The sequence below is a fragment of the Panthera tigris genome, chromosome D4 (genome assembly GCF_018350195.1).
Source record: "Panthera tigris isolate Pti1 chromosome D4, P.tigris_Pti1_mat1.1, whole genome shotgun sequence".
Taxonomy (NCBI): Eukaryota; Metazoa; Chordata; class Mammalia; order Carnivora; family Felidae; genus Panthera; species Panthera tigris.
In genome coordinates, this window is record NC_056672.1 from 71,359,767 (window position 1) to 71,382,519 (window position 22,753).

Sequence of the window (22,753 nt, forward strand, 5' to 3'; positions counted from 1 at the left end):
GTCATGATCTCCTGGTTCATTGGATTAAGCCCCACATTAGGCTCCATGCTAACAGTGCAGAGCCTGCTTAGGATTCTCTCTCTCCCTCTCTCTGCCCTTCCCTGCTTGCTCTCTGTCTCAAAATAAAGAAAAAAAATTTTTTTTTTAATTTTTAATATTTTTGGGAGAGAGAGAGAGAGAGAGAGAGAGAGCGAGAGAGCACAAGCAGGGGAGGGGCAGAGAGAGAGAGAGAGACACAGAATTTGAAGCAGGCTCCAGGCTCTGAGCTGTCAGCACAGAACCTGACACGGGGCTCAAACCCACAGACTGTGGGATCATGACCTGAACCAAAGTCAGGTGCCCAACTGACTGAGTCACCCAGGCCCCCCAAAATAAATAAAACTAAAAAAAAATTTTTTTTAAAGGAGTACACTTATTGGGATGAGCAATGAGTAATGTATAAAATTGTTGAATCACTATATTGTAACTAATATAACACTGTATGTTAATTATACTTGAAAAGAAAATAAGTGCATTTTAAAAATGTTTATTATATATATTTACATAATTGAAATCACCTTATGTTTTGCAAGCCAGCTTTTCTCTCTCTACACTAGCATATATGACTTATACTTTTTCTCATGTTAGTAAGAATCCTTTAAAAACTGAAATGAATTTCAGGGCGCCCTTCTGGCTCAGTCAGCAGAGTGAGCAACTCTTGATCTTGGAGGTGGGAGTTGGAATGCCACGCTAGGTGTAGAGATTATTTAATAATAAAATCTAGGGGCGCCTGGGTGGCTCAGTTGCTTAGGTGACCAACTTTGGCTCAGGTCATGATCTCATATTTTGAGTTTCAGCCCCATGTCAGGCTCTGTGCTGACAGCTCAGAGCCTGGAGCCTGCTTAGGATTCTGTGTCTCCCCCTCTCTCTACCCCTCCCCTGCTCACGCTCTGTGTCTGTCTCTCAATAATAAACAAATGTTAAAAAGAAAAAATTTTAATAATAAAATCTAAAAAAAACCTGAAATGAATTTATTATACCAGTATTAGACACTTAGGTTATTTCCAGTATTTTCTAAATTATACTTCAATTAATATTCGTAAATATGAATTTATAATTTTCCTAGGCAATATTTCTATAAATGGAATTACTAGGTCAGAGACTATTAAAACATTTGTTAACTCTTGTTGCATGCATATTGCCAAATTCTTTTCCAGAAGGTTATGCCAACATTTGCTTCCACCTTCAGGGTATAAGTGTATCATAACAACATTTCCATCCCTGAGTACTGTCTTAAAAAAAAAAAAAAAACAGACAGACAACTTTGCCAATTCAGCAAACACAGACATATGTTGTTCATATCTTTGATCATCAGCAAGAAATGTATACGACCTATATGAAGAAAACGGTTAATGGGCCATAAGACAAAGATGGATAAATGGAGAGGTATACTTTGTGTCTGGAGAAAAATGTACTAAAGATAACACATTTCCTCTAAATGAATCTATAAAGTCATTGAAATCCCAAAAATCCAAATATAATTTCAATAAATGGTGTTATAACTGGCTTGTCACTTGGACATAAAGTAAATACTTCACCCATATTCCAAAATAAAAATTAAAGGATCTGAAGATTTAATTATAAAAAATTAGCATATAAAATACCAGAAGAGAGGCACCTGGGTGGCCCAGTTGGTTAAGCGTCCAACTTTGGCTCAGGTCATGATCTCATGGTTCATGAGTTTGAGCCTGGAATTGGGCTCTTTGCTGTCAGTGCCAGTCCACTTAAAATAAAATAAAATACCAGAAGAAAACATGAATAAATATTTTAGTTATTTTGGAGGGGAGGATGCCTTTCTAATGATGAAATGAAACCCAGAAGCCACAATTACAAATATTAATAATTGTATCACATAAAAATTTTAAATTATGACTGGACACAGGGGAAAGATAAAGATAAAGACACAGATATTTGCAACACTCCTATTCCTAACATATAAAAAGGCTTGTACAAATCACTAATAAAAGATAAAAAGACCTAAAGGAGGAAAGGAAAGGACATAAACATAATTCACAGAAAAAAATTGATAGTTAATTTACAAAAAGAATGTCAACATCGCTAATATGAAAGAAATGGAAATTAAACTAAGCATGAAGTATCAACGTGAATTCACCTCAGATTGCCAAAATTGATGGTAAGCAATGGACATTTATTTGGTATGAGAAAGGTTCTTTAATACTATCGGTGGGAGTGGATATTCATACAATATTTTTGAAGAGCAATTTGACATTAAATCCTCAAATTAAAAATGTGCATCTCCTTTGACCTAGAATTTATGCTTCTGGGAATTTAATGTGAAGCAATATTTATCCAAGTAGGCAAAGAATACACAGACATGCACATAAAGATGTACGTATATTCCCTGCAGAACTATTTGTAATAGAAAAAATAGGAAACATTTGCTATCAGGAATAGATTACTTAAATGACAGATAACAGTGGAATAATTTGCAGCCATTAAAAGGTAGGTAGTATATTTATATACTATCAACAAAAGATATCCATATTAAGTGAGAAAAATAAATTTGCTGAAGGGCATATAATACTGCTAGTTAAGAAAAATTATAGACATTGGTTTGTGTACTGAACAATTTTTGAAATAAGAATACATTAACAATAGTCATCTCTAAGGCTCAGATGATGGGGGAACTTTCAGTTTCCAAAATAAAAAATGGTGGTTTATTGGAATTTTTACTATAGTCATAAACTGGACAAATGCAATTTTTTAACTAATTAAAAGCAAGACTAGCAAAGTGAAATTGCAGTGATGACAATCTCACAGTCGTCCCTCCCCCACAGGAAAGGGGCAAGATGTCCCAAGTTGCTTCCAAGGTCAGTGAGTGAACCATACAGGCTGAAGAAACTGTAGGGGCGATGGACAGACTCAGGACCCAAAAGAAGGTAAAAGAGAGATGTATTTTTCAAGCCCTGGGACAAATAGAAATACCTGGCCACTTGCTGCCCCATCATCGTATCACCCTCCTTCAATCTTTTGGCTGCCACTCTGGAAAAAAAAAAAAAAATTCTTAATACATAAGAGCATCAAGGGAAAACCATCTTGAGTTTCAAGCCAAATGGAAAATCAGTGGGAAAGTGTGTGCTGATACTTGAAGGTAATATAACTGGGTGAAATGCGGGAGAGCTGCTAGAAGTAAGCAGTTCTGCTCTGTGACCCCAAAGAAGCATTCTGATATATTTTTCTGGGAAATGAACATGAGAATCTTACCATCATATTCCACTGGGGTTGAGTTTCTACCAATGACTTAAAAGATGACAAAGACACCACTGGGTACTTGTTACTCAAATCACAAGCTGTGATGTTGTGATTTAGAATTAGAATTATTATATTCTGTCTATATCCTGTTTCTGGCAGAGCACCTAAACCCCTGGGATTTCCTAATTAATGAGACTGATAAAGGTATCTTTTGTTATGTTATGAAGTGACTTTTGGAAAGCACCTAAGGATGGGAGCGGGTTGCCAGAACCAACCATGTGATTAGAGGGCTGTAACTTTCATTTCCCTTATCCAGATCTCAGGAAGGGGAGAGGGACTAGAAGTCAAATCAGTTGCCAATGGTTAATGATTTAATCACTGTGCCTATGTAATGAGCCTTCATAAAATATGTTCAGAGAGGTTCTGGGCTGGTGAACACAAGGAGATCTGGGGAGAGTAGTGCCCTTGGAGGGGGCATGGATGCTCCTTACCCCTCCCCACATACTTTGCCCTATGCATCTCTTCCATGGGACTGTTCCTGAGTTATATATCCTTTTATAATAAGCCAGTAATCTAGTGAGTAAACTAGCTTCATGAGTTCTATGAGCCACTCTAGCAAGGAAGGTGTCGTTGGAAACTCCAAAGTACAGGTAACAATGTGGACTTGAGTCTGGCATCTGAAGTGTGTGGGGGCAGTCTTGTAGGACTGACTCCTTCACATGTGAGATCTGACACTATCTAACTGTAGATACTGTTAGAATTGAGTCGAATTGTAGGACACCCAGGGGTTATCAGAGAATTGGTTGGTATTGTGGGGGGAACCTACAAATTACAATTATTATTGCAGAATCATACTAGCCACACATAAAGGGATGCTAGTTAACATTTTGAAACATTTTTTACATTAAATTTGAATCTCTATTGATCAGCTCTGAAAACAATCATTTTAAAGAATGATGACTACATTATTTACCTAGGCAAAAACCACTGAGAAGTTAGTGCCCCATGAAGGCCTTTTATTCCCTCCCCACCCCCCCCCCAAATTGTTTCCTGAGTACACACATTTGATTACAGGAATACAGGTAAATGGAAGTCAAGAAAACCTTATTTTAGTCTTACCATCTTCCTCTACACAAATAAGTGCCAGTAGTAAAATGGACAAATTGGATTTGTCTTAATTTTTTGGGAGGCAATTCTGATGAGCAATTTGAGGCAAATTGTGTACATTAAGATAGGAGATGATGGTAAAATACAGGGGCAGGGTAACCCCTCGTCAACCTTCTCACACCTTTGCTGGCAGAATGAGCATCCATGAATCTTATCGCTGATATTATACTGGGACAACAGGGGGAAATGACAATCAGTTGGATATTTGAAAAGATGGACTATTTCAGGGGCGCCTGGGTAGCTTAGTCAGTTGAACATCTGACTTCAGCTCAAGTCATGATCTCATGATTTGTGAGTTCGAGCCCCGCATCAGGCTCTGTGCTGACAGCTTGGAGCCTGCAGCCTGCTTCAGATTCTGTGTCTCCCTCTCTCTCTCTGCCCCTCCCCCGCTCACACTCTATCTCTCTCAAAAATAAATAAACATTAAAAAAACATTATAAATTTTTAAATTAAAAAAATTAATCAATTAATTAAATAAATAAAAGATGGACTATTTCAAAACAAGGTCCCAAACACAATACATGAATTTTTAGGAGGAAAATAATACCTCATGTAAGGATCCACAGTGAGGAACAAAGCTTCCAGCAGGACCTCTACAAAATAAAGCATTCCATAGGCAATTAGATACTCAACACTCGATGCCTTCCTTGACTTTGGCACTCTAAATAAACACAGATAACCTTTCTGCTTCAAGGTTGCCTTTCCATCAGTACTTTCTATGGAAGAGACAAGAGGGGCTCTCACATTTGGTCCAGCCCAGATCATCATCATCATCATCATCATCATCATCATCATCATCATCACGTTATTTATTCAGCACTCCATGCTTTACATGGATTATTCTAGATGATATTCTCAATGATTACTGTTTTCATTTTATTTAGGCCTAGGTTAAGGAACTTGATCAGGGCCACATTTGTAATCACTGTTACAATGATCATATAAGGTTTCACTAACAGCCCCCATCGGTATTAAAGAATCTATATTTTGTTGCAGTGACCTCATGCACACATTCTCTGGAATTTTGAATCTGAGTCCTGGCTACCCCAATTTAGATGGGACTGAACTTTGCCATGCTATTTGATTGCATGTCCTTTTCTCAAAGCCTGCCTACCTACCTGTAAACACCTTTTATTGTCTGTTCTACAAAGCTAATCTCCAAACATGTTATGGCATGTGCTGCCATTTCTCTCCCCTAGATTTCTTTAGGTTTACCTTTTCCTTTCACTTTCCCTAAGGGGATGGGAGACTCTTCAATGAAGGAAGAGGGTTTATCCCTCCTGTCTGTGTACAGGATAATCTGAGCTTTGCACACAGCTGCTAGGTATTGCTTTCCCCACTTGCTTACCCCATCATCAGGCTTGCCAGGACAGAGAGGAAATCCTCCCCAGAGTCTGGTCAAAGTCATGAACAATGTACCCAACCGTGAGTTTCAATTATGCAGGAAATCAGAGGGATCCCACATGACATGAAGGCTTCACACAAGAACACCTTGAAAAAGTCTCTGTGGCAGATTGCAAAATTGTCACAAATGCCTTCCATCTCTTTGTGTGGGGCCTCTTTGCCATTCCTCCCATCAAGAAGTCTATTTCTCAATCCTTGAATCTGGACTTGGCTAATGTGACTTGCTTTGCATATTAGCAAACATGATATAACTAGAGGCATGAAAGTACTTGCACATTGGAGCCTGCCAACTCCTACTGTTCTAGATCAATGAGGCCACTGTGAAAACAAAGAGCTCAAACCAGCCTACTAGAAGAACTGAGACACACACCTCAGCAGAAAGCTTGCTAACCACCAGACATGTGAGGGGGGCCCATCCTACATTAAACAGCCCAGATGAGACGTGAAGAGTTACCACCAACTTAACCCAGCCCAAATTGCCAACCCACAGAATTGTGAGCAAATAATGATTGTTGTTTGACATCACTAAACTTTGAGGTACTTTTGTTATGAAGCAAAGGCTAACTGATACAGTCTTTTCCAACTCAAATCTTAGGACTTACCTCCATTGTTTAAGGGTGGGAGTTCAACTGTTTTCAACTCAAAGTTACCATGAGTGGGGCTGCCTTCAAAGTGCTTCTTCAGGGTCCAGCTCTTAGCATAAACCATCCTGAAGTTCCTGGAACACAGTAAAGATGTAGTCAGCTACCACGAAGTGATTGGATTATTAAGACTTCCTAGCCATTGCAATGAAGACAGACAGGAGGGTCTACTCATCATCTACTTCTCTTCATTATCATTTAATACCAACCACATTTATTATTTATTATATTTCTATTGCTGTGCAAAACACTTCAAATGCATTATCTCATTTTATCCTCCTAAGTTCCCTATTAGATAGGCATTATCACTGCCAGTACCAATGAGGAAACTGAGGCTTCCTCAGAACTCTCCAAGGCAAGGGAAAATGTAAACCAACACAGAAATTCTTCTCAGCTACCGCTAGGGTTTCACCAGGACACTCGACAGCCACCTCATGTGCAAATATTCTGTTTCTCACCTCACATAGAGTGAATCCTGAGAAAGAGTGTCAGACACAAAGAACCGAAGGGAGGAACACTCACATCTTTCAGTCTGATAAAGCAACGTTCTAAGGCAAACAGTCTCATCCTGCTGAACACCACGGCGTGGCGCTGCTGCTCTGCTCAGTGGTGAATTTACTCTGGCACCAAAAGGGAAATCCAGGGTTTAAACTTGCCTTCACAGGGAACCAAGAGAGATGATCCAGGCTGCCCTGAGCTTTGGGATCAGGACATTTTGCTTGGACCGATCTACCCCGCATCATGTGGGAGCCTCTCCTTCCTCACGTGTGTACTGCCAGCTGACAGGCCTGTCCCCCAGCAATGTAAGCAGAAAAAGGGGTTGACGGATATAAAAAGCTGAAATAGAGCTTTGCCGACACAGAAGTCATTTTAGGCCCTCCTGACACTACTTACCCAAGTGCACCGCCTTCAGAATTTCCTAGGAGGTGTTAGAATTACAAAGGAATGCAAAAACCTCAGAAGTTAAGGATTTTATGGAAACAAATCGTCTTTGCCGAGCCAGAGAATAGCCTAACCTTATCAGAGACGATAAATCAATGCCAAAGCTCCCAGCGCTGTTTCAAAAGCAAATATTGACCTCATGCACATGGTTGGGCTGTTCTTTGCTAGATTGAAACCCTTTGAGCACTCAAATTCCAGGCTAATTGGAGCCAGAGAACTGACGATGCCCACGCTTGCTGACCCTCAAGACTTCAATCAACTAGGACCTGGACTCCGTCGACTCAGGATGACCTTTGCCCCAATTCATAATGAATTTGCCTTTGCAGAGCCCCTTCATGAATATGCATGTATCATTAGCTTAAAACCTCCTCACTTTTCTTGTTCGAGGAGACACTACTTTGGGAAACATCCCTGGTGTTCTCCTTTACTCGCAAATAAAATCCTTCCTTTTCCTATTCTTTGCAGTCAAATGCTCTACCCCTGAGCTATACCCCCTACTTTTCCTATTCTTTGGCTCGGTTGTGTCTTTTCACTGAACACCCACCAAGAGGCGACCCCAGTTTAGGGTAACAGCAGGGCCCTGGACATCTCTGCATTGCCAGGGGAGCGATCCCGGCGGGCGGATCCGTAGTCCTGCTCTTCTACTTCTTTTCCCAAAAAGGCAGCTGAGAGCGAATTCTGAACTCGCTGCCAGTCCAGAAGCCCCCCACCCTGGAAAGAGCGTAGCCGAAGAGGCCGCAGAGTTCACGGAGTCCCACCCACCAGAGGGAGATGTCCAGGTGCAGAGTCCGCAGGCGCGCTCGCTCCTAGCTTCCCACCTCGTCGGCCTGCACACACCCATGCCCACTAACCGAATTCCGACCCCTATCTTAATTGTCCTTCCACACTTGTCCCAGTTCCGCGGTTCCGCAAGTTACTTGGCCAGCCGCCGCCGGGGTTGGGCAGCTATGCTGAGAACCCGGAATGCAGACAGGTCGTGCCCTTCCCTCCAGTAGGTCTCTGATTTCTCCAAGAACGTGCTGGGACTGGGAGGAACCGATCCGGACATCTGGCTTTCTAGTTTCCTCCTAGCCCAAGACTCAGAGGTTATGCAGCAAGAGGTGAGGGAGAGCAACGGGCAAACGCTCCACAATAGGGAATTCTAGAAAATCAGCAGGAAAAAACGGTGAGGATGTTTACTTACGAGAATACGCGGGCTCCACTACCTAGACACAGAACGTGTTTGAGGTTGTGCAGCGGACCTTCCACCTTAAATCCAGGCGGGTCCCGGGGGAGGGTGGGGCTTCCCGCAGGGGCGGAGCTGCTCCTGCGAGAGTGGTGGAGCCCGGGCCAGCAGAGGGCTCCGGAAGGGAAAGCCAGGATTACCCACAAGTGTGTGTGTAGGGCGTGATTCCAATGATAATGGCCTCTATTGGAGCCCTGCCCAGGTGGAACTGTACTTCCACTAGCGTCCTAAGTGGCAATCCGGTGGAAAGACGCCGCGTAGAAGAACGAGCCTTGGCGTCCACCGTTCAGGAAGGAAAGAGCCAACCGCACGGTCCCCCGGCGGCCGCAGCCCAGGTCTGGCCCAGTGCTGCTTTCCATCCGCAGGATCCTCCTCAGATCACAGCTTGCCTGGTGTCCACACCTCCACCCCATGCCCAGTCCCCAAGTCTCCCTAATGAACACCTGTTTACCTTTCACAAGTCGATACAAAGGTCCCAACGTCTGTGAGCTGTGGTCAGATTCCCCCAGGCAGGAGTGAGTGCTCTTCACTGAGGCGACCTCCGAGTCAGAACATCTAGCCCTTCACAGGGCCTTTCTGGGACTCGGGGAGGAGAGGAGAGGTGGTCTAAGGGAGGGAATGTACACAAAGCCAAAGTGCTGGTTTGGGCTACCCTGATTCGAAGCTGGTGTGTCTCCCTTTTCCTAGTGGTGCAGCTTTGAGGGAGTTCCTCAGCCTCTTCCTGCCTAAATTCACCCCTCTGCAAAATGGGGATAAGATAGTGCTTTATGGGGGCTCCCCCTAGCTGCCCACCCCGCAAAGCCTGCAACTCTTGATCTTGGGTCTGAGTTCCAGCCCCATGTTGGGTGTTTAAAAAAATAAGTAAGACATTAAAAGAAAAATAGTGCTTTATGAACATTAAATATCTTCTTTCCCCCGTTTCTTTTTTCTTCTAGAGAGAGAGCTCACCAGTGGGGGAAAGGATCCCAAGCAGGCTCGGTGCTGAGCAGGGGCTGGATCATGTGATCCTGGGATCTTACCTAAGGGGAAATCAAGGGTCCAGAGCTCAACAGATGGAGCCACCGACGCACCCCTTACGTGTCTTTTTAAAGAACAAAATGAGTTCATAAAGCTCAAGTGCTTAGAGATTACCACACAGGTGTGTGGTAAACTCAATAAACCTAGCTCCCAGTAACAAAATCTTTGGACTTCCCCGTTGACCCTAAGTCAGTCCCAGGAGCCCCACATTGTGTCTGATTCAATCATGTATCTCCATCTTCTAGCCCAATTCTTGCCAGCCATGTCATGTAAATAGTGAAACAATGCAAAGATGTTTAAGGAATTTTAAAACTACCCCTTAATTTCCTCCATTACCCTCTCACTAAGCTAACTCATGTTACCAGTGCAGTATTTACCTTTCACTCCCTTCTCTGTAGCCAGGCAGACATATACATAGAGAAGACTTTTTCCCCTGTTTTGACATCACTGGGATCATTGTCAACATGGTACTCTGTATCTTTTTTCCTTTTTCTTTTTTTTCCTTCTGCATCTTTTTTTCTTTTTTTTCTGATTTAACATCAGGGACCTGTCTCCAAGTAAAGAGATACAGATATAACTCATTACTGAAATAGTTCTTAGATCATATTTCATGCTTTGGGTGTATGATACTTTATTCCTCAATGTTGAGATTTTTTTTTTGAGATGGTTTCTAATCTTGCTTTGCTTTGTCACTATCAACAGTGTTGCAATAAATGCCTATCTAGGAAGAGCTTTATATTATAATGATTTTATTCTTATAGGCTAGTTTCCCAAAACTGAGATTGTTAGGTCAAAGAATATGTGTTTTTAAATTTTTTAAAAATGTTTTTATTTATTTTTGAGGGAGAGACAGAGCACAAGCAGAGGAGGGGCAGAGAGAGAGGGAGACAGAATCTGAAGCAGGCTCCAGGCTCTGAGCTGTCAGCACACAGCCAGACGTGGGGCTCAAACTCATGAACCATGAGATCATGACCTGAGGTGAAGTCAGAAGCTCAACCAACTGAGCCACCCAGGCACTCCAAAGAATATGTGTTTTTAATATATTGAGTTGAATCACATGAAACTATTGATACTCAACCACTGTGACCTAAAGAAATCACAATTTCAAAAGGTTAAGCCTAATAACCTTGTTTTCCAAAAATAAATAGCAATTTACATTCCTCTCTTTTAAAAAAAAAATGTTTATTTATTTATTTTTGAGAGAGCATGTGCGCAGGAGCTTGGGGGAGGGGCAGAGAGCGAGGAGAGAGAAAATCCCAAGCAGGCCCCATGCCCTCAGTGCAGAGCCCAACTCGGGGTTTGATCTCATGACTGTGAGATCATGACCTCAGCCAAAATCAAGAGTCGCCACCCAGATGCCCCAGCAATTTACATTCCTACCATCAATGTATGTGAGCTTCTGTTACCTAAAGCCAATAATCAGGACTGGTGTTATTGTTGTATTCACTTTTTGCCAAACTGATCAGTGCAAATGAACTTATGCCCACAAACGGCTGAGATCTGATTTTATTCACATTTGTACCCTTGTACCTACCTGTAGTATCATTTAGAATATTTTTCTTCCAAGTTACGGAGGACTCACATTGGCTTAAAAAATATGGCTCATGCGACTGAAAAGTGCAGAAGTAGAATGGGCTTCAGGGTTGGTCTGAATCAAGACCTGGCATATTTCATCCTTACCTACACTTTATGTGGCATCAGCATAATCCTAAAGCTTGCTTCCCTTATGGTAACAGAATGGCTGCAGCAGCTGCACTAACCTAAAGGAAAGACAAATACCCATGTCACAAAATTCCTAGCCAGAGTCCTCTCTACCTCTCATTGACTGAAATGCCTCTAAACCAATCTCTGGCCAATTAAAGACTGAAAAGCTTGGACCTGGGTTACCTAAACCTATCATATGTCATCAGGGATAGGATTCCTCTTTTCCTTTTGCCAGGCTTTCAATGAACAAGGCACTGAAAGATTCAGAACTCCAAGAGAAAGACTTCTCAGTTTTCAACATAAAATGGCATTAAGTAATAATCAGATGTTAGCGGTACAGTATTGTCAGTTTTGTAGGAAACCTTGTTTGTTGGCTTCGAAGGCTTTCAACAGAAGAACTGAAAGAAATCTGGGTGTCTCTGAGAAAGTGTGTTGGATTTCTAGAACTGCCATAACAAAATACCATAGGTTGGGTGGCTCAAACAACAGAAATTTAGTTTTTCATGGTAATGGAGGCTGAAAGTCCAAGATCAAAGTGTTGGCAAGTTTGGTTTCTCCTGAGCCCATGTTTTGTGGCTTGCTGATGGCCACCTTCTTTCTGTGTCCTCACATAGTTTTTCTCTGTGTACACACATCCCTGCTGTGTCTCTCTTCTTTAAGAACACAGGCCATATTGGAGTAGAGCCCCACCTAAGAGGCTCAGTTGAATTTACTCATCTCTTTGAATGTCCTGTCTCCAAATACAATCATGTAGATTAGAGCTCACTCATTTATGACTTCATTGAACTTTAATTACCTCTTTAAAGGTTCTATCTGAAATACGATTTATTCTCAGGTACTGGGGTTGGGCTTCAGTATATGAATTTGGGGGGAACACAGTTCAGCTCATAACAAAATGTATGTATGAAAAGTAGATGGATGCACACTGTGAGGTATAATGCAGCAATCAGAAGCACTGGGTTAGATGTACATAAAGCAACTTGGATGGATCCTAAAAACCCAATGCTGCCTAAGAAAAGAACATCATATGCCCCGACACAGTGGGGCATATAACTCAATATCATTTCTACAAATTAAAAGTATATGCCCAGAGGGGTGCCTGGTTGGCTCAGTCTATGGAACATGCAACTCTTGATCTTGGGGTTATGAATTTGAGTCCCACATTGAGTGTGGAGATTACTTAAAAACAAAATCTTAAAAAAATAAAAAATAAATACAAGCATAACCTCCAATATGCATTATGCAAGAACATTTACAAAAAAAGACAAACTATACATTAAACACACCACTCTAATTGTCTATAGTAGAAGGAGGAGAAGAGTAGAGGATGGGTCTTTTCTTAAGTACATAAATTAATGAGAGAGAGAGAATTTTGGACAGACCAGTGGTGATGATACACCGTAAATTATGATGAGTATGAAGAACTCAACCCTCTGGTCCTGAGGTCCAAAATCAAATATGAACAGTGAAGAAATTAGGATACCTCTCTTCTTAGCAGGGTGACAGAAAGCTTTTGCCACAGTCCAGCTCCACAGACACAAGACAACCTATGTCCCTCTTTTTCCTCTAAAATATTTGGCCCATATGGTGACATCCAATTGCAACATATCCTTTCTGATTTGGGATGCAGAGAGTTTATGGTTTTCTCTATTATCCAACGGAAACATTGCAAAGTAACCAAAGTGGCAAGCATGTACAATTAATGGCAAAGAGCCAGATATAAACACTTAGAAAAATATTTCATGCTTGGTATTGCCTGTCCAATATCCACTTACCCCTCATTTTTCCTGCAAACATATCCTAATTTTGTTCAGGGTAGCAGTGTGCCCAGTTAAAGAACTCTGCTTTCCAGATTCCCCTGCAGCTGGGGTTTTGACACAGTTCTAGTCAGTAAGATAGAAACAGAACTCTAATACCTAATGGGTAGGGATTTTAGGAAAGTTATTGTTTTCCTGATTAAGATGAAAAGGGACAAACTTAATAGACATGATTTTTTTTTTAAGTAAGCTCTAAGCCCAATGTGGGGCTTGAACTCACAACCCTGAGATCACGAGTCACATGCTCTACCAGCTGAGCCAGCCAGGTGCCCCCAGATTGGCATCTTTTGTCCTTGGTCTTTCTTCCTGCTTGGGATGTGGAGATACTGCCCAGTGGTACAACAAACATTTTGTGACTATGGAAGAAAGCCTTTCACTACAGACAGCAGTAGAAGAAGAGAAAAGGTGTCTGGTTTCCTGAGCAGTTGCAGAAGCTCTGGACTTTCTACTTTGGACTCCTTGTTATATGAAAAAAAAAAAATAAAAAGGTTTTCAAGCCATTGTGATTTTGGTTTCTGGAACCACTGAATGCAGCCCTACATCTGGGGAATGGAACAAGATAAGCCTGTACCACCATGCTCCTGTCGTGAGAATTTATCAAGGCTATCTTTCTTCTAGATAAAGAGAGGACAATCATGACTATTGGTCAAGAAGCCCCTTCTGCCTGTGGGGTGAGAATTTACAAAGCTTACCCAGCATGCACGGACTAGATTTGGGGGAAATATCTGCAGTGCTCACTACATTATTAAACAAGATTGTTGAAAAGATTGTGACATGGGATATAAAGTACCGGCAAGTGGCAAACCTCCAAAACATCTTCATTTCCCTCCCCTCTTCTCTATCTTGTTTTTTTTTTAAGCCATTAAAAAATACTTATTGACACCTTTTAGAATGGATAAAATAAAAGACAAGGAAAAAAAAAACAAGAAACAACAAGTGTTGATGAGGACGTGGAGAAAAAGGAACCCTCATGCACTGTTGGTAAGAATGTAAACTGGTGCAGCCACTGTGGAAAACAGTATGGAGGTTCCTCAAAAAATTAAAAATAGCAATATTATATGATCCAATGATTCCACTATTGGGCATTAATGAAAATAAAAACACAAACTTGAAAAGACAGATGCACCCCTACGTTACTGCAGCATTATTTATAACCAAGACATAAAAGCAACCTAAGTGTCCATCAATAGATGAATGTACAAGGAAAACAGCACACATGCGCGCGCGCACGCGCGCACACACACACACACACACACACACACACACACAAGAATATTACACAGCCATAAAAAGGGATGTGATTGTGTCATTTGAGACAGCAAGGATTGACCTAGAGGGTATTATGCTAAGTGAAATAAGTCAGACCGAGAAAGACAAATACCATATGATTTCACTCACAAATGGAATCTAAAAAAATTGAATAAACAAACAAAAAGCAGAATCAGAACTATAAATACAGAGAGCAAATCAATGGTTGCTAGAAGGGAGGGAGGTGAGGATTGGGCAAAATGGGTGAAGGAGAGTGGGAGATATAAGCCTCCAGTTATGGAATGAATAAGTCAAGGGAATAAAAAGCACAGCATAAGGAATAGAGTCAATCATATTGTAATAGTGATGTAATGGGACAGAGGTAGCTATACCTGTAGTGAACACAGCATAATGTATAAGTATGTCAAATCACTAAGTTGTACACATGAAACCAATGTAACACAGTATGTCAAGTATACTCAAATTAAAAAAAATTACTTCTTGAGTACCTATTGTGAACAAAGCATGTTTCAGGTAAGGTACATCAGAGTTCAAAAATGAGAAAGACACTCTCTGATACTGAATATTGGAAGAGCTGATAAAATCACAGGTATGAAAAGTCTTTGTAAAGCAAATAAGAGTTATAGAAAGAAAGTGCCAGCAACAAAGTCTGCCTTGAACACTTACTTGCTTGACATTAAATGGAAGGTATAGATAAGATGTGACCACTCTGGGCCAACCAGAATCTCTTTCTCAGTCAGTCATTGTGGCTCAGGCTTATGAATGAAGTGAGTGTTATGATGATTAAGCTCAATCAAGGCTGTTACATCATCACAGAGTTAGTTAGAATATGTCTTAAAGGATTAAGGAAGATTTTCCCTTACTTTGCTTTAGGACAAAATCTTAATTCAGTGCTCTGATGTTAGGTTTCAAAGAGCTCTGATCTAGCGAGCTGAGGGAACACTCCACTTAAAACAATATAGTCACACAAATAATAAGAGAATGCAAATAATTCAGATAATACAGATGTGTAGAGCATAAAAAGCAAAAGTCGTTATTTGTTTCGTGGAAATTACTTGATGGCTTTCTATGGCAATGCACTTGAAAAACAGACAGACCTGTCTTCCCTGTCTTTTCTACAACTTCCATTGCATTGGTCCAGTGAGATAAGGCTTGTGAAATTATTAGAAAACTGGATAGTAATATTGGTCTCATAAGTGAAAGAATCCCTTAATAAACATAAGACACTATGTTTGGAGAGATAAAAATTATGCCTCTTCCCACACAGAACTATGACGTGTGGCTGGTGCAGCACCAACTGGGAGCCTTTGGTATCTAGTATTTCTTTCTTCTTTTTAAATTAAAAAAAAAATTTATTTTAGAGAAAGAGATAGAGAGATTGAGAGCACAAGAGGAGGAGAGGGGCAGAGAGACAGAGAAAGAATCTTAAGCAGACTCCACACTCAGTGGGGAGCCCAACGTGGGGTTCAATCACACAACCCTGGGATCTTTTTTTTTTTTTAATATAATTTATTGTCAAGTTAGCTAACATACAGCATATACAGTGTGCTCTTGGCTTCAGGAGTAGATTTCCACGATTCATCACTTACATACAATAAACACCCAGTGCTCCTCCCAACAAGTGCCCTCTTCAATGCCTATCCCCCCCCCCAAAAAAAAATTAGCGCCCAGCTTGTTCTCTGTATTTAAGAGTCTCTTATAGTTTGCCTCTCTGTTTGAAACTATTTCTTCCCCTTTCCTTCCCCCACGGTCTTCTGCTAAGTTTCTCAAATTCCACATATGAGTAAAACATAGAATATCTGTCTTTTCTCTGACATTTCACTTAGAAATAATACCCTCCCGTTCCATATACGTTGTTGCAAATGGCAAGAGTTCATGCTTTCTCATTGCCGAGTAGTATTCCATTGTATATATAAACCACATCTTTTTTTAATTTTTTTATTATATGAAATTTATTGTCAAATTAGTTTCCATACAACACCCAGTGCTCATCCCAAAAGATGCCCTCTTCAATGCCCATCACCTACCCTCCCCTCCCTCCCACCCTCCATCAGCCCTCAGTTCTCAGTTTTTAAGAGTCTTTTATGCTTTGGCTCTCTCTCCCACTCTAACCTCTTTTTTTTCTTTTTTTTTCCTTCCCCTCCACCATGGGTTTCTGTTAAGTTTCTCAGGATCCACATAAGAGTAAAAACATATGGTATCTGTCTTTCTCTGTATGACTTATTTCACTTAGCATAACACTCTCCAGTTCCATCCACCTTGCTACAAAGGGCCACATTTCATTCTTTCTCATTGCCACGTAGTACTCCATTGTGTATATAAACCACAATTTCTTTATCCATTCATCAGTTGATGGACATTTAGGCTCTTTCCACAATTTGGCTATTCTTGAGAGTGCTGCTATAAACATTGGGGTACAAGTGCCCCTATGCATCAGTACTCCGGTATCCCTTGGGTAAATTCCTAGCAGTGCTACTGCTGGGTCATAGGGTAGGTCTATTTTAATTTTTTGAGGAACCTCCACACTATTTTCCAGAGCGGCTGCACCAGTTTGCATTCCCACCAACAGTGCAAGAGGGTTCCCGTTTCTCCACATCCTCTCCAGCATCTATAGTCTCCTGATTTGTTCATTTTGGCCATTCTGACTGGCGTGAGGTGATATCTGAGTGTGGTTTTGATTTGTATTTCCCTGATGAGGAGCGACGTTGAGCATCTTTTCATGTGCCTGTTGGCCATCTGGATGTCTTCTTTAGAGAAGTGTCTATTCATATTTTCTGCCCATTTATTCACTGGATTATTTGTTTTTTGGGTGTGGAGTTTGGTGAGCTCTTTATAGATTTTGGATACTAGCCCTTTGTCTGATATGTCATTTGCAAATATCTTTTCCCATTCCGTTGGTTGCCTTTTAGTTTTGTTGGTTGTTTCCTTTTCAGTGCAGAAGCTTTTTATCTTCATGAGGTCCCAATAGTTCATTTTTGCTTTTAATTCCCTTGCCTTTGGGGATGTGTCAAGTAAGAAATTGCTGCGGCTGAGGTCAGAGAGGTCTTTTCCTGCTTTCTCCTCTAGTGTTTTGATGGTTTCCTGTCTCACATTCAAGTCCTTTATCCATTTTGAGTTTATTTTTGTGAATGGTGTAATAAAGTGGTCTAGTTTCATTCTTCTACATGTTGCTGTCCAGTTCTCCCAGCACCATTTGTTAAAGAGACTATCTTTTTTCCATTGGATATTCTTTCCTGCTTTGTCAAAGATTAGTTGGCCATACTTTTGTGTGTCTAGTTCTGGGATTTCTATTCTATTCCATTGGTCTATGTGTCTGTTTTTATGCCAATACCATGCTGTCTTGATGATTACAGCTTTGTAGTAGAGGCTAAAGTCTGGGATTGTGATGCCTCCTGCTTTGGTCTTCTTCAAAATTACTTTGGCTATTCGGGGCTTTTTGTGGTTCCATATGAATTTTAGGATTGCTTGTTCTAGCTTCGAGAAGAATGCTGGTGCAATTTTGATTGGGATTGCATTGAATGTGTAGATAGCTTTGGGTAGTATTGACATTTTAACAGTATTTATTCTTCCAATCCATGAGCACGGAATGTTTTTCCATTTCTTTATATCTTCTTCAATTTCCCTCATAAGCTTTCTATAGTTTTCAGCATACAGATCTTGTACATCTTTGGTTAGATTTATTCCTAGGTATTTTATGCTTCTTGGTGCAATTATGAATAGGATCAGTTTCTTTATTTGTCTTTCTGTTGCTTCATTATTAGTGTATAAGAATGCAACTGATTTCTGTACATTGATTTTGTATCCTGCGACTTTGCTAAATTCATGTATCAGTTCTAGCAGACTTTTGGTGGAGTCTATCGGATTTTCTATGTATAAAATCATGTCATCTGCAAAAAGTGAAAGCTTGACTTCATCTTTGCCAATTTTGATGCCTTTGATTTCCTTTTGTTGTCTCATTGCTGATGCTAGCACTTCCAACACTATGTTAAACAACAGCGGTGAGAGTAGACATCCCTGTCGTGTTCCTGATCTCAGGGGGAAAGCTCTCAGTTTTTCCCCATTGAGGATGATATTAGCTGTGGGCTTTTCATAAATGGCTTTTATGATGTTTAAGTATGTTCCTTCTACCCCAACTTTCTCGAGGGTTTTTATTAAGAAAGGATGCGGAATTTTGTCAAATGCTTTTTCTGCATCGATTGACAGGATCATATGGTTCTTATCTCTTCTTTCATTAATGTGATGTATCACATTGATTGATTTGTGAATGTTGAACCAGCCCCTGCATCCCAGGAATGAATCCCACTTGATCATGGTGAATAATTCTTTTTATATGCTGTTGAATTTGATTTGCTAGTATCTTATTGAGAATTTTTGCATCCATATTCATCAGGGATATTGGCCTGTAGTTCTCTTTTTTTACTGGGTCTCTGTCTGGTTTAGGAATCAAAGTAATACTGGCTTCATAGAATGAGTCTGTAAGTTTTCCTTCCTTTTCTATTTTTTGGAATAGCTTGAGAAGGATAGGTATTATCTCTGATTTAAATGTCTGGTAGAATACCCCAGGGAAGCCATCTGGTCCTGGACTCCTATTTGTTGGGAGATTTTTGATAACTGATTCAATTTCTTCGCTGGTTGTGGGTCTGTTCAAGCTTTCTATGTCCTCCTGTTTGAGTTTTGGAAGTGTGCGGGTGTTTAGGAATTTGTCCATTTCTTCCAGGTTGTCCAATTTGTTGGCATATAATTTTTCATAGTATTCCCTGATAATTTCTTGTATTTCTGAGGGATTGGTTGTAATAATTCCATTTCCATTCATGATTTTATCTATTTGGGTCATCTCCCTTTTCTTTTTGAGAAGCATGGCTAGAGGTTTATCAATTTTAGTTATTTTTTCAAAAAGCCAACTCTTGGTTTCATTGATCTGCTCTACCATTTTTTTAGATTCTATAATTGTTTATTTCTGCTCTGATCTTTATTATTTCTCTTCTTCTGCTGGGTTTGGGGTGTCTTTGCTGTTCTGCTTCTATTTCCTTTAGGTGTGCTGTTAGATTTTGTATTTGGGATTTTTCTTGTTTCTTGAGATAGGCCTGGATTGCAATATATTTTCCTCTCAGGACTGCCTTCACTGCATTCCAAAGCGTTTGGATTGTTGTATTTTCATTTTCGTTTGTTTCCATATATTTTTTAATTTCTTCTCTAATTGCCTGGTTGACCCATTCATTCTTTAGTAGGGTGTTCTTTAACCTCCATGCTTTTGGAGGTTTTCCATACTTTTTCCTGTGGTTGATTTCAAGCTTCATAGCATTGTGGTCTGAAAGTATGCATGGTATGATCTCAATTCTTGTATACTTATGAAGGGCTGTTTTGTGACCCAGTATGTAATCTATCTTGGAAAATGTTCCATGTGCACTCGAGAAGAAAGTATATTTTGTTGCTTTGGGATGCAGAGTTCTAAATATATCTGTCAAGTCCATCTGATCCAATGTGTCATTCAGGGCCCTTGTTTCTTTATTGATCATGTGTCTAGATGATCTATCCATTGCTGTGAGTGGGGTGTTAAAGTCCCCTGCAATTACCACATTCTTATCAATAAGGTTGCTTATATTTGTGAGTAATTGTTTTATATATTTGGGGGCTCCAGTATTCGGTGCATAGACATTTATAATTTTTAGTTCTTCTTGATGGATAGACCCTGTAATTATTATATAATGCCCTTCTTCATCTCTTGTTACAGCCTTTAATTAATTAATTAATTTATTTATTTTTATTTTTTTTAATGTTTTATTTCTGAGACAGAGAGAGACAGAGCATGAGTGGGGGAGGGGCAGAGAGAGAGGGAGACACAGAATCTGAAGCAGGCTCCAGGCTCTGAGCGGTCAGCACAGAGCCTGATGTGGGGCTTGAACTCACAAACTGTGAGATCATGACCTGAGCCAAAGTCAGTGGCTTTTCCTGATTTCTCCTCTAGGGTTTTGATGGTTTCCTGTCTCACATTCAGGTCCTTCATCCATTTTGAGTTAATTTTTGTGAATGGTGTAATAAAGTGGTCTAGTTTCATTCTTCTGCATGTTGCTGTCCAGTTCTCCCAGCACCATTTGTTAAAGAGACTATCTTTTTTCCATTGGATATTCTTTCCTGCTTTGTCAAAGATTAGTTGGCCATAAATCTTTGGGTCCAATTCTGGAGTCTATATTCTATTCCATTGGTCTTCTATTTTTAATTTTTTGTGGAACCTCCACACTGTTTTCCAGAGCGGCTGGACCAGTTTGCATTCCCACCAACAGTGCAAGAGGGTTTCCATTTCTCCACATCCTTGTCAGGAGCTGTTGTTTCCTGAGTTGTTCATTTTAGCCACTTTGACTGGAGTGAGGTGGTATCTCAGTGTGGTTTTCATTTGTATTTCCCTGATGATGAGCGATGTTGAGCATCTTTTCATATATCTGTTGGCCATCTGGATGTCTTCTTTGGAGAAGTGTCTGTTCATGTGTTCTGCCCATTTCTTCACTGGATTATTTGTTTTTATTATTTATTTTATTATTTGCTAAGTTCTTTATAGATTTTGGATACTAACCCTTTATCCGACATGTCATTTGAAAATATCTTCTTCCATTCTGTCGTTCGCCTTTTAGTTTTGTTGATTGTTTCCTTTGCTGTGCAGAAGCTTCTTATCTTGATGAGATCTCAATAGTTCATTTTTGCTTTTATTTTCCTTGCCTTTGGAGATGTGTCGAGTAAGAAGTTGCTGCAGCTGAGGTCAAAGAGGTTATGACCTGTTTTCTCCTCTAGGGTTTTGATGGTTTTCTGTCTCTCATTTAGATCTTTCATCCATTTTGAGTTTATTTTCCACAACCCTGGGATCTTGACCTGAGCTGAAATCAAGAGTCAGATATTCAACTGACTGAGCCACACAGGTACCCCAGTATCTAGTATTTATAATCCTCATAACAGTCCAGAGAAGCAAATATTATTATTATCTTCCTCAGAAGCCTAAAGAACCTGAAGTTCTAAGAGTTGAAATCAGTTAGACAAGCTCACAGAGCTAGTCAGTAGGAGGGTTGAGATTTGAATCCGAATTAACATGCTCCAAAGCCCTGCACTTTTCACTGTTCCATGTTACCTACCAATATAAGTGAGATGGATTCCTCTTGTAGGCAAGAACAAACGTGGGAAAGATCACACTTATAGGATCTCTGTAAACAACTATTAGTAATGTTATTTTGTACATACAAATATACTTGTCTTGGAATGTCACTCTCTCACCTTGGTTTCCTCTCTTAGTCCCTCCTTTCACCTTCCTCTCCACTTGGCTGGTGTCTGATGTAATTCCGTGGCAGAGCTCCTTTCTGTCGCATGAAGGCTGTGGCTGGGACTGGGACAGAGAAAATACAAAATGAACCTGAAATACCTTTTGGTACCAGTAAGTAAGAAAACACATAAAATATGATAGGAACAAAAAAGGACATGGAACATGTTAAAAGGATACAGAACCATCTTAAAGGAGCTTCCCTTGGCCGATTCTAAGACAATTTGAGCATCAAAACAAGTAATGAAATTGACAGATTAGCACCCATATGATTAACAATAACGATTAATACATTAGTGGAATTAACATATTTTATTGCCCATAAAATAAGTTTCCATGAGTCTATAAATGTAGAAGCAAAGAAAGATCTTCGTTGGAGCACCTGGGTGGCTCAGTCAGTTAAGCATCTGACTCTTGATTTCTACTCAGGTCATGATCTCGAGGTTTGTGGAATTGAGACCTGGCTTGGGCTCTGTGCTGATGGCATGGAGCCTGCTTGGGATTCTTTCTCTCCCTCTCTCTCTCAAAATAAATAAATAAACTTAAAAAGAGAGAGAGAGAGAGAAAGATCTTCTTTATATTAAGAATGTAAATGTGGTTGGGGGGCACCTGGGTGGTTCAGTCGGTTGAGCGTTCCACTTTGGCTCAGGTCATGATCTCACTGCTTGCAGATTTGAGCCCTGCATCAGACTTTGTGCTCACAGCTCAGAGCCTGGAGCCTGCCTGCTTCAGATTCTGTGTCTCCCTCTCTCTCTCTGCCCCTCTCCCACTCATGGTCTGTCTCTCTCTCTCTCAAAAATAAATAACATTAAAAATTTTTTTAAATAAATGTGGTTGGAACGACAAAATTAGAATGTCACCATTCTGCAACCATTGTATTAATCATTGGTTCAGGCAAAAATCATGGAAGCTAAAACAAATAGGTGAAAGTTTGTTTCAGAAAAGAATACACCTAAAAGTTTCTCTTCACACATTATTTATTAAAGGGGGAAAAGGTAACTTTACAGTATAAAAA

General features: G+C 40.3%; 1 protein-coding gene and 1 non-coding gene across 5 annotated transcripts in view; both read right to left on the reverse strand.

Moving 5' to 3' along the window:
* The window catches only part of PTGR1 (prostaglandin reductase 1), an 83,767-nt gene that overhangs the window by 17,439 nt on the left and 43,575 nt on the right, over positions 1-22,753 (reverse strand). Inside the window, exons 2-8 of one of the 4 annotated variants that reach the window (XM_042963686.1) lie at positions 21,696-21,804; positions 10,026-10,195; positions 9,083-9,237; positions 8,324-8,547; positions 6,426-6,541; positions 4,967-5,012; positions 2,986-3,042 (exon numbers count right to left, since the gene is read on the reverse strand). In XM_042963686.1, the coding sequence (XP_042819620.1) occupies positions 2,986-3,042; positions 4,967-5,012; positions 6,426-6,541; positions 8,324-8,454 (350 nt within the window). In that variant the 5' untranslated portion in view covers positions 8,455-8,547; positions 9,083-9,237; positions 10,026-10,195; positions 21,696-21,804. Of the gene's footprint in view, positions 1-2,985; positions 3,043-4,966; positions 5,013-6,425; positions 6,542-8,168; positions 8,288-8,323; positions 8,548-8,589; positions 8,660-9,082; positions 9,238-10,025; positions 10,196-21,695; positions 21,805-22,753 lie in introns of those variants that run through there. The other 3 variants (XM_042963687.1, XM_007094288.3, XM_007094289.3) reach the window with 3 other exon arrangements.
* Positions 13,365-13,437, reverse strand: TRNAT-CGU. The gene has a single exon. It is a non-coding gene; the product is annotated as a tRNA-Thr (tRNA).